General features: G+C 54.2%; 1 protein-coding gene across 3 annotated transcripts in view; it reads right to left on the reverse strand.

Moving 5' to 3' along the window:
- CCDC88C (coiled-coil domain containing 88C) overlaps positions 1-12,063 on the reverse strand; it is a 145,440-nt gene that overhangs the window by 48,304 nt on the left and 85,073 nt on the right. For all 3 annotated transcript variants that reach the window (XM_027957328.3, XM_042235379.2, XM_042235380.2), the window contains 3 exons: positions 10,617-10,775; positions 3,449-3,595; positions 2,655-2,799 (listed from right to left, as the gene is read on the reverse strand). In XM_027957328.3, coding sequence (XP_027813129.1) covers positions 2,655-2,799; positions 3,449-3,595; positions 10,617-10,775 — 451 coding nt within the window. The remainder of the gene's footprint in view (positions 1-2,654; positions 2,800-3,448; positions 3,596-10,616; positions 10,776-12,063) is intronic.

The following is a 12,063-nucleotide window of genomic DNA, read 5'->3' on the forward strand; positions in this document are numbered from 1 at the left end:
TGATCATTTGGATGGTACCACGGTATTTGTGGAAAATGAACATTTTTCTATTGGGGTAAAACATTATAACATAAAGTTCACCATTTTAAAGTGCACAGCTCTGCAGCATTAGATGCATTCCCAGTGATGTGCAACCATCTTTACTGTCCCCCTCCACACCTTCTCATCATCCCAGACTGAAACTCTGTACCCATGGGGAATAATTCCTAAGGGTCTACAAGTTCAACAACACAGCTGACCACAAGCCTCCTCTCCTCTTCCATAAAAGCCAGTGCTTCACAGATGATGACAATGACACAACAGTTCATTACTGAGTGCTATGCTCATTAGCACCCAAGCAGAGTAATGGCATCTATTTTAGTGAGACAGTGGCTGTAAGAACAGCATCCTTTACTGTGCCCGTGGGCCAGGCATGGCATCGAGCTTCACCACCGCCTCCTGTGAGGCAGCTTCGTTATCCCCACTTTGCAGATAAGGAAACTGAGTTCTAAAAGAGGTCACCCAGCTAACAAGCGGAGGAGCCAGGACTTTAAGTCAGGTCTTTCTTGACTCAAGAAGCCACCAAATCACACATGAAAAAGTGCATTCAGGCTCTACTTGCATTATGCCTTCATTCAACCTAATGTTCAATAGCTCCTAGCTAAGGACTGGAAGAAACACAAGCTGGAATCAAGACTGCCGGGAGAAATATCAATCACCTCAGATATGCAGATGACACCACCCTTATGGCAGAAAGTGAAGAGGAACGAAAAAGCCTCTAGATGAAAGTGAAAGAGGAGAGTGAAAAAGTTGGCTTAAAGCTCAACATTCAGAAAACTAACATCATGGCATCTGGTCCCATCACTTCATGGCAAATAGATGGGGAAACAGTGGAAACAGTGTCAGACTTTATTTGGGGGGGCTCCAAAATCACTGCAGATGGTGACTGCAGCCATGAAATTAAAAGACGCTTACTCCTTGGAAGGAAAGTTATGACCAACCTAGACAGCATATTCAAAAGCAGAGACATTGCTTTGCCGACTAAGGTCCGTCTAGTCAAGGCTATGGTTTTTCCAGTGGTCATGTATGGATGTGAGAGTTGGACTGTGAAGAAGGCTGAGCGCCGAAGAATTGATGCTTTTGAACTGTGGTGTTGGAGAAGACTCTTGAGAGTCCCTTGGACTGCAAGGAGATCCAACCAGTCCATTCTAAAGGCGATCAGCCCTGGGATTTCTTTGGAAGGAATGATGCTAAAGCTGAAACTCCAGTACTTTGGGACCTCATGCAAAGAGTTAACTCATTGGAAGACTCTGATGCTGGGAGGAATTGGGGGCAGGAGGAAAAGGGGACGACAGAGGATGAGATGGCTGGATGGCATCACTGACTCGATGGACGTGAGTCTGAGTGAACTCCGGGAGATGGTGATGGACAGGGAGGCCTGGCGTGCTGCGATTCCTGGGGTCACAAAGAGTCAGACATGACTGAGTGACTGAACTGAACTGAACTGAACTGAAGCACTAGGAGTTGGGAACACTGAGAATAAATCACGCTCACTGATCTGAAAGGGCTCATACACTATACTGAGTAGTCTGAAAGAGCAAGGCTTTCCAACCCCCATAGGCCACCCTGGTCTCTTACAGAAATACTCTCAATAGGTCTGGAACTGTCCCCGGCAGCCTGCACCACCTCTCTGCTCCACCAGGGGGCAGTGGTCCTCTCCAATGGACCTACTCTTCCCCCCAGGGCCAGGAATCAAAGAGATCCCATCCTCAGACCTCAGCACAGGGTACAGGCCCCAAAGCACAGATAAAACTAACTCCCCTCACCGGCTGGTAGTTTAACAAACTGATGTTTGGTTTGGAACTGATGGGACACCCCTCGAAGAGAAGATGTTTTCCAGCTTTGTTCAACAAATTTTCTACTGTTTGGGGGGATGCTTGTGGGAATTGAAAAAAGTGACTCCCAGCCCAGCCGAAAGCCCTGCCTCGTTCTGCGCAGCTCTAAGTAAACAATAACTCGCTCCATCACAGGCACGTGTGCTATTTCTGAACACAGGAACTGGCTTATTGTTTGCTGGGCACCGAAGCTTCCTGCTGCAGCGCGGACCGCTGCCCCACCCACCCTTCCCTGGCCGAGGCGCCCCGTCTGTCTCGAGCAGGGGCAGCGGTGCAAGCCAGAAGAGGCCTGGGTCCTGGGAGAAGCGGCCACTTAGCAGCCCCTGCCCGGGGAGACAGAGAACAGACTGCATCCGTCTTGCCCAATTATGCAAATGAACGAGAAAATAATGCCCAGGGTACACTCATAGAGGGGATGAGTGACCGCTGGGGATGTCTCCTGCCATGCAGGGCTTTCAACCGTCCACAGATAGGGCTCTGATGCCCTCCGGGTGTCAGCGCGAGCTAACCTGCAAGCTCCTGGGACTGTCCATATGGGAACTGGGAAAGCTGGCAACACTTAATTTGTGTTTCATGTCCTGACATCAAGGCTGCCAGACCCCTCCTGCTCTCCTTGGGGAGAAGGGTAATGAAACAGTTCCAAATGGCACTTGAAGGAAATCCTATTTACTCGGGGTGAATGGATGGCCTGACACGGAAGATTTAGAGCCCAGGGCTCGGCTCCCTGGATGAGGAAGCGGCCGCGGGCTGAACGGCTCCTGGGCACCGGGCGCCCCCTACCGTCTGACAGGTCTGCGTTCTTGGACAGCTGCTCCAGCTCCCAGCCGAGGTGGGCCGACTCGTTCATGCTCTGCTTCTGAGCAATCTCCAGGACCATGTTCTCCTCCAGCAGCTCCTCTATTCGCTTCTTATCCGTGTCCCGGTCCTAGTACGGGAAGAAGGACGGAATGAGAATGTGGCTGGGGGACCCCTCTGGACAGGCCCCGGCCCCCGTGTATCCACCCCCGGCCCCATTCCTAAAGGATGGAAGGCCTTCTAGGCACCTGCTCGCTTCCCCGAAGAGAAATGAGTCTAGCCCAGGGCCCAGCTGGGAGTTACGGCCACTGAAAGATACACTGGCTGGCAACGGAGGGTGATGGGAGCGCCCAGGTCTCTAACTGAATGCTGTCTGAACAAAGTGACTTATAACCCAGGGCTTTAGAGCAAGAACCCTGGTGACAGGCAGCTTCGTGGCTCTAGGGCACCTAACATGCCTCGAGAAGCCTGGAAAGGAACTCAGGGATCTCAGCTCAGACCTCACCATAAAAGCCAGCAGAGGCTCTTGCAAAAGACACACACATGAGCTCATCCATACATGAGCAGTCCAGCATGGTAGTCCCATTCTGTCCGTCTGTGGGCGCCCAGTGGGGCCCACCCCGGCCGCCGAGCTGAGCGAGCTACTCTCTGCAGTCAGCGTGTTACCGTGTTGGCAGCGGCACCAAAACCGTGACGGAAAAAATCAGAGAAGGACGTGGCACAACCTGAAACCACCCCAATCTGTTTAGACAGGTCTGTGTGGCAGCAGCCTGCAATACCAATTCCAGGTCGTGAAGCTTCGATTTCAGCTGCAGGTTCTCTTTCTCCAGCTCGTGAACTTTATCGCCCCGGGCCCGAGCAGCCGTCAGCTGTTCCTCCAGCATGGCCTTGGTTTCAATTAAAATGATATTATCTTCTCTCAGCTCCTGAGCAGCAAAAACATACATGAGAACCATCAGATAAAGGCACCTGCTTCGTGATGACAGCTCGTCCAGGTCTCTGGACCAAACAAACAATCCAGGGGAAAGGTTGCTGCCTTGAGAGAGTTCTGTCCCCACTTTTGAGCATCGCCACCTTTTTCATCAGGTCAGGCCACACGGACTTTCTCAACTGAAAGAAAATATCCATGAATTATCTGACACGTGCACACACTGTTGCTGTTGCTTAGTTACTAAGTTGTGTCCGATTCTTTTTCGACCTCATGGACTGTAGCCCGCCACACTCCTCTGGCCAAGGGATTCTCCAGGCAAGAACACTGGAGTGGGTTGCTGTTTCTGTCTCCAGGGGATCTTCCCAACCCAGGGATCAAACCAGTGTGGGATCGAACCCAGATCTTCTGCTTGGCAGGCGGATTCTTTGCTGCTGAACCACCAGGGAAGCCCAATATACACACTACCCAGTGTAAAATAGGGAGCTAGTGGGAAGTTGCTACATAGCAGGGAGCTCGGCTTGGTGCTCTATGATTGATTACCCAGAGGGGTGGGATGTGCAGGTGGGAGGGAGGTCCAAGAGGGAGGGGACATATGTATACTTAATAGCTGATTCACTTTGTGGTTCAGCAGAAATTAACAGAACATTGTAAAGCAATTATACTCCAGTTAAAAAAAATAATAACAAATGAAATCAGTCCAGGAAGGTAACACTTTCTTTGCTGGCCACGGTGCACAGGCATATGACATCTATAACCTCACCTGGCTGGACAAGTGGACTCCACTGACAGCTCTGGGCCCTTGCTGAGCCTCTATTTCCTTTACAAGGAAGGGTGGGGCTAAGAGTCTGTCCCAGTTCAAGGGCTAAGTCTAATAATCCTCTCAGCTCAACATTCATTCCATTGATCAGGATGTTGGGGGAGCTGTTCTTTCGTTCAATCAACAGCTTGCATGTAAGCATTTTACACATATGCTCTTGGAAAAACAACTGTTCTCAGCCGTTTCCTGGAAATGGGGAGTCTTTAAGACAGTGAAGTCACAAACAAACGCGAAACTCACAAATAAGTTCCGGGCACACGCTGGGTGTGGAATACTATGGCTGCCCCCTTGCAGGGTAGTCCGTCATGCAGCCCAGCACCACTCAGCATCTCGGGGGGACCAAGAGCCCCCTGAATGCTTTCATCTCACAAACATGCACACAGGGGATGTTTCTCCCGGTGGGCAGTGTTCTAAGGCCCCACGTGTGGATTCTAACCATTGAGAGCTGGGCTGGGAGCTGTGTTACCCACTGCATGTCCACTCGCCTTGCACGGGCCAGAATCCAAGATTCCTGGTAGAGGGGAAACTGCAAGCCTTCCGGTCAGCGGACACAGTTCTGATCAAAGCCTGACAGCCGTAAAAGGTATAATTATCAAAACTCTAAATTCCCCTGGGCACTCTCTCTGCTGGAGATGACATCCACCGTGCAGTCGGCCCTGCATCAGGGGCTCCCTGCCCCCGCCCCACTCACTATTCATCACAGTCAGGAGGGGGAGGAGAAAGAGGCCGATTTGGGTAAATTAAGGAATAAATTCCAAATCACAAAGCCAGAAAGGGTGAAACTAGGATTCGAACATAGGCCAGAGAGCTCAGACTGCCTGCAACCCATCCTCAAGGGGCTCATGTGGGTAAGAAGCTCAGACTACCAAAAAAAATGTGAAGCACAGCAAAAGAGGGATTTCAAGCAGGAAGAAGACCTGGTCCTCCTCTCTGACCACCGCCTCCACTGTTCTCACCTGTATTCCAATAGGTCTGCCCACGAGCACTCCCAGCCCTGAGTTCCAAAACACAGGCCATCCCTTCATCCCCACAACGAACTCCTATTCCACCCCGAAAGCCCAGCCTAAGTCACCCCTTCTGAGAAGGGCTTGCAGATTCCCACTGTTCCACTGGTTGAGTCAGCTACCTGGGCTCCCAGAGCGCCCTGGGTACACTGTGCGACAACGGCGTGCTGGCCTGTCCTCCTCCTCCAGACTGTGCACTCCTCAGGGCAGGCCTATTCCACTTCTGCTCTTGTGGGCCCCACAGGAGTATTCAGCAAACACCTGTCAGCTGAATCATGTCACGCGGGGGGATCACAGGTGGCATTCCAGATGGCCTTGATTTCTGACAGGCAGGGATAAACAAGGGCGACCAGGGGAGCAGAATACAATACAGGATAACTTCTAACTACTACTCAAAAATGTCTCAATTTCTTGGTGGTAACCACTCGACCATACATTAGACGACAGAAATAACGAGCCTTGCGCACGTCCTAGCCTCAGAAGTGAGACACCTGCAGGAAGCTAAGTCCAGGCTCTCACACAGCCCAGGGCTCGGCCCCCAGGCAGACGCTCGCCTCTCCACCTCTGGGGCAGCTGTCAAGGCCAGCCCACTCCTGAGGACAGGACCCCAAGTGAAGCAGGCGGCCTGACCCGGCCCGGCACAGAGCTGAGGGGCCACGTTTAGGAAGCCACAGTCCAGGCCTGGCGGTCGGGCCCCACATGGCTCAAGAGCTGCCCCTGCCCGTCTGTGAGGTGACCGGCAACGTGGGCTGACGGCTCAGGTCCCTGGGCCGCCACGCGTCCTGCCAGCCATGGGGCCAGGAGCAGACTCCTTTCTCTCACTGTGGATCCCGCCTTCCTCTGCTGGACATGAGACAGGGCTGAGGTGGGGGTCAGCTAGGATAAGGCATGCGAAATGGTCTGTGCATGGTGTCTGGGGCCCAGTAAGCAGGCCAGCTGCTGATTACTGTCTCTTTATGCCCCCATGAAATGCTGTTCAGGCTGGCACTCAGTGAACATCACCCAGCATCAAGCTAACAGTTGTTTCAGAGATGCCTTATGTCCCCTCTCCCAAAAAGCACCAGAATCCAGAAGGAGGGGTAAAAATCAAAGCAACCACCAGCTCCTGCCCACTGCCCTCAGGACCACCCAATGGATCCCTAAGCACCCAACAGACCCCTAAGGTGTCCAGAGCAATGGAAAGCCAGCCCCGAGGGGCTGGGAGGGAGCCCTGGGTTACCCTACTTGGGGCAAGCAGAGGCCTCCCACTCAGCAAGGACCACCCCTCGATAATCTCTGCCCACCCATCTCATTCCACTGGAGGCCCTGAGGCTTCACCGAGGACCTGCCTGCTTTTAAATTTCGCCAGACTCAGGAGCGTGGTGGGCTGAATCATAAAGCAAGCATCGGGTCTGTCCTGCACTAACTTCTCCAGGCACCAAACGTTAATACAACTCCCAGAAGTCGTTAGGAAACAGTCCCAATGGGAACAAAGGGTCTGCCCTCGTAACGTGATCTTAGTCCCCTACATGAGGACAAGGCTTGCTCAACACCCAGCAAGCTGATGTGGCAGCTGTTCCAGCTGTGCACTATGTCTCTGCCTCTCAAGCTTCTATTCATTTCAGAGTCAGCACGGACCAGGAAGCTACAAATATCAGAGAGGAGCGGAGACAGGCCTGCCTGGTTTTCACCCTGCCCAGACGCACACGACACTATGCATCCGTCCTTGCTGTCGGGGATGTACCCGTCCTTGCTGTCGGGGATTTCAGACAATGAAACGTGGGACAACAGGAATCTCCCAGGCAATCTTTCTGCCTTTGTCCTCCTCCCACGTGGCCCTCTGGACAGCAACCCCTGGGCCCTGACAGCAGTGAGGCACCACCCCCCTCTGCAAAAGCACTCAAGGGTCACCCTGTGCATCCACCCCACACGCCCCACTGCACCTAGGGTGTGCTCTTCTCCTTGCTGTTTTAATCCTGACATAAATAGACTAGGACCCACATAAAAGCTAACTGAAGCTGAAAAACAAAACCTGGAAATTTGTGTTCCATATTGTTGCTTAGTTGCTCAGTCCGTGTCCGACTCATTGCGACCCCATGGACCGCAGCGTGCCAGGCTCTGCTGTCCATGAGATTCTCCAGGCAAGAATACTGGAGTGGGTTGCCACTCCCTTCTCCAGGGGATCTTCCCAACCAAGGTCTCCTGCCCTGTAGGCAGATTCTTTATTATCTGAGCCATCACAGACCCACATAAAAGCAGACAGAGGTTGAAAAGCAAAACATGGAAATTTGTGTTCCATATTATTCTAACCAAAATTGACCTTGTCCTCGCCCTGAGCTCCAGTTCTTTATGTTTCCGCCCATGTGGCACTAACACATTCTCTCTTCCGCGATGTCAAGCCCTTTCTCAGCGGTGAGACTAGACAGACGCCAGGGGAGGGCACCTGGCTGCCTGTTGCTGCCCCTGTGCCCAGAGAAGCATCCCCCTCGCATGGCAGCTGTCCACAGATGTGAGCTGGCTGGAGAGCATGACCATGCGCCGTCACACCTAATGCTGCCTTGTTCCAGAGACAAAAACTCATGCTTCTTCTCCATCCTTCTCCCCAGACCACAAGTCTGTTCCTTACTGAGCAATGGTTTTTCACTTGCCTTACACAGTGATTTCCAATTTCTCTGTGTGTGCCAGGCCCTGGGCACACAGTCAGGTAAGAGCCAGGCCCTGTCCTTAGGGCTCGTGGTCCACATGAAGCGTCTGGCCATGCACGGCAGACGGCAGGTCTGCAGACGGCTCGCAAGGCCACTGCATCGACTCCAATTCAAGGAGGCATGCACAGGTGCTCTTTTTCTCCATTCTCGAGACAACATTACGGGCATCCAAAAAGAGCACGGTTCACCCTCTCTCTAGCAGCCTGGACTCCCCGGACCAAGCCCTCTGCAGATTCACGTGCACCACTGCCTGCCCTCCAAAGAAGCACCCTACACAGACAGACACTACAGGACTTATTCTTGTGACAATGAACACATGCACCATTTGAGGCATTGCTTACCTCATGGTAAACTTTACTATGAAAACTGTTCATCAGTATGAAAATACTGGGGCTTCCCTGATGGCTCAGTGGTAAAGAATCTGCGTGCCAATGCAGGAAGCATGGGTTCAATCCCTGATCTGGGAAGATCCCATGGGCCGTGGAGCAGCTAAGCTCGTGTGCCACAACCTCTGAGCCTGTGCTGTAGAGCCTGGGAGTCCCAACGATCGAGCCCACGCATGAAAACTACCGAAGCCCGAGTGCCGCGGAGCCCACGCTCCGCCACAAGAGAAACCACGGCAACGAGAAGCCCCCGCACGGCAACTGATGAGTCGAGCCCGTGCAGCAATGAAGAGCCAGCACAGACGTAAATAAATTATAAAGTAAAACGGAAAACACTGCTGTCACCACACAGAGGCGTAACATCTGAGAATATGGAGAAGGGGTTCCCATGTGAAACCAACCCCCCGCAGAAGGCAGGAAGCACCCTGAACGCAGGGAGCGAGTCTCATCCGTGCCCGGATCCCTTGCTCCTGGTGCAGGGCTTGGCCCCACACAGGCGCTGAGCCCCTGTGTCTGCTGAACTGAGCGAGGTTGCTCGGACAAGGCCAGGAATGAACACGAGACTAAAGACAGGACACCGGAGCCCATCCCCTCCAAGGCTGGTTGTGGGGGTGAGCTGCGGGAACCGCGCTCCATCCATGATCCCACTCGGGGGCTGTGTGAGGACCCCCGGTGCAGGCAGGGCTGGAGGGGCTGCTGGGGCAGCAGTCCGAGGATCTCACACATGACTGTCTCCAGCTCCCCTGAGGGCGGCACGTCCGGCCAGTGGTGGGAGCCCTGCGATGTGCCCTGGAACCTGTCTGTGCTGGGATTCACGCCTTTTAAACGCAGCAAGGCCAGTGGACCATCTCAGGACAAAGCCCAGAGCTGGTCTCCCACCCCTATCGTCACTGGGGCCAGGGCTGCCTTCCCGGAGCAGTCAGTGCCTGCCCCGTGTCACTGACAGTTGTCAGGGAACAGACACTCCCTGAGTAGGTCTGAGCAGCAAATGGGCCCTGGACCACAGGCTTCTCCATCCCACTTCCGTGCGCCCCAGGGACCCCAGGGCCTGTCTCCATGGTAGAGCAGGTTGGGGAAAAGAGCCGTCCCCACGCATGCTGGCCAGCAGCTCAGCAGGAGGCCATAGGCAGGGAGAGGGCAACACCTTCCCCTGAGACCTATGTTCAGTCTCTCAGAAGCCTCCTTGGCGGCAAGAAGAAACTTGAGGACCTTTTTGTACACGCTGACATTCAGATCTCACCCTGCTCGCTAAAGTGTTAGTCGCTCAGTCGTGTCTGACACTTTGCAACCCCAAGGGCTGTGGCCTGCCAGGCTCCTCTGTCCATGGAAATCTCCAGACAAGAATACTGGAGTGGGTTGCCATTTCCTTCTCCAGGGGATCTTCCTGACCCAGGGATCAAACTCAGGTCTCCCACATTGCAGGCAGACACTTTACCGTCTGAGCCACCGGGGAAGACCCTGCTCATTAAAACCACCTCTAAACGCCAAGCTTTATCATGGGGGCAAAAACTCCTCAATTCTCAGAAAAGAGGGTTCTGGAAGCTGCTGCTGATGGAAGGCAAAAGAGTGAAGGGTGGGAGGTCAAAGCATCAGTGACCCCACCTGGATCCTGGTCTCTATTCCCCCTTCAGTCTCAACACCCTCCCTTGCAGCTCCCCACAACCTGGGTATCAAAGGAGGGCCCACCATGGAGGGTTTACTACGGCATCTGCTCAAACACCAGGCGTTTCACCTCCTTCATCGCAGAAGCCTCATGAAGCAGCACCACTGTCTCTACTTTATAGAGGAGAAAGGGGTTGGTCTTGGCAAGGTTTAGCCATAGAAGCATGAGAGAAGTCTAAAAAAAGACAGGAAAGCTGAAGCCCATCACTGTGACACGACACGGGAGAAAGAGAGAAATCAGGACCCTTTTGTTACAAGTCACACCCCTTCCTCGCACCCGTCTGGCGCCTCGAGATGGAGGAGCAGCAGAGCGGGAGGCCCCTGGGGAGGGGCAGGCAGGTGAGGGGCAGGGACGGCGCCAGCTGCCGAAACCTGCTGGCCCCTCACCCCAAACCACCAGGACAGAGAATCAGCAGGTCCTCCTCAGGACCGGTCCGGCGAGCCGACCCCGAGGCCGGGCGCCTACCTCCATGCGGGCCTTGTAGAAGTCCACGTCATGCAGCTTCTCCCGGCAGCGCACCAGCTCCATCTCCAGCCTCTCCACGCGGTTCGCCTTCTCCCTCAGCGAGTCCAGCTCATCCCGGTAGGCGCGAGCAGACCGCGCGTCCGCCGCCAGCTGGATGTTCTGGGAGACAGGCAAAGACAGGGGAGCCTGGCATGGGGGCGCCCCTCTGGGGAGGGAAGACTCGGCCACGGCTCTGAAGTGCTGCGTCTCCAGGACATCCCGGTGGCTGAGGGGCTCTCCGTGCAGGCTACCACATGGGTGGTCCACCCGCTGCCACTAAGAAACAGTCACCCCCATGGCCGTTCTCAGGACGAGAACGTCAGCATCACTTTGAGTGGGAAGGAAACGACAGCCTTTGCTGGGAGCTCCCAATGCTGTATTCCCGAGCCCCTGGGCCACAGTTACTGGGGCGTCCCAGCTGCCCTGCCCTCTCGGCATGCACGTGCACACACACACACACACACACACACACACACAGAGATACACACAGTTACTGGGGCATCCCAGCCACCCTGCTCTCTCGGCACACACACACACACACACACTCAGCACACACACACACACACACACAGATACACACAGTTACTGGGGCATCCCAGCCACCCTGCTCTCTCGGCGCACACACACACACACACACACACACACGGCACACACAGATACACAGTTACTGGGGCATCCCAGCCACCCTACTCTCTCAGCACACACACAGATACACACACACACACACACACACAGATACACACAGTTACTGGGGCATCCCAGCCACCCTGCTCTCTCAGCACACACACAGATACACATACACACACACACACACACACACGGCACACACAGATACACAGTTACTGGGGCATCCCAGCCACCCTACTCTCTCAGCACACACACAGATACACACACACACACACGGCACACACAGATACACACAGTTACTGGGGCATCCCAGCCACCCTACTCTCTCAGCACACACACAGATACACATACACACACACACACACACACAGATACACACAGTTACTGGGGCATCCCAGCCACCCTGCTCTCTCAGCACACACACAGATACACACACACACACACACACAGATACACAGTTACTGGGGCATCCCAGCCACCCTGCTCTCTCAGCACACACACACACACACACGCAGTTACTGGGGCATCCCAGCCACCCTGCTCTCTCGGCACACATGTACACACACACACACACACACACAGATTCACACAGTTACTGGGGCATCCCAGCCACCCTGCTCTCTCGGCACACACACACACACACACACACACACACACACACGCACAGTTACTGGGGCATCCCAGCCACCCTGCTCTCTCGGCACACATGTACACACACACACACACACACACACACAGATTCACACAGTTACTGGGGCATCCCAGCCACCCCCTCTTGGCA

This window comes from Ovis aries, chromosome 18 (assembly GCF_016772045.2).
Source record: "Ovis aries strain OAR_USU_Benz2616 breed Rambouillet chromosome 18, ARS-UI_Ramb_v3.0, whole genome shotgun sequence".
Lineage (NCBI taxonomy): Eukaryota > Metazoa > Chordata > Mammalia > Artiodactyla > Bovidae > Ovis > Ovis aries.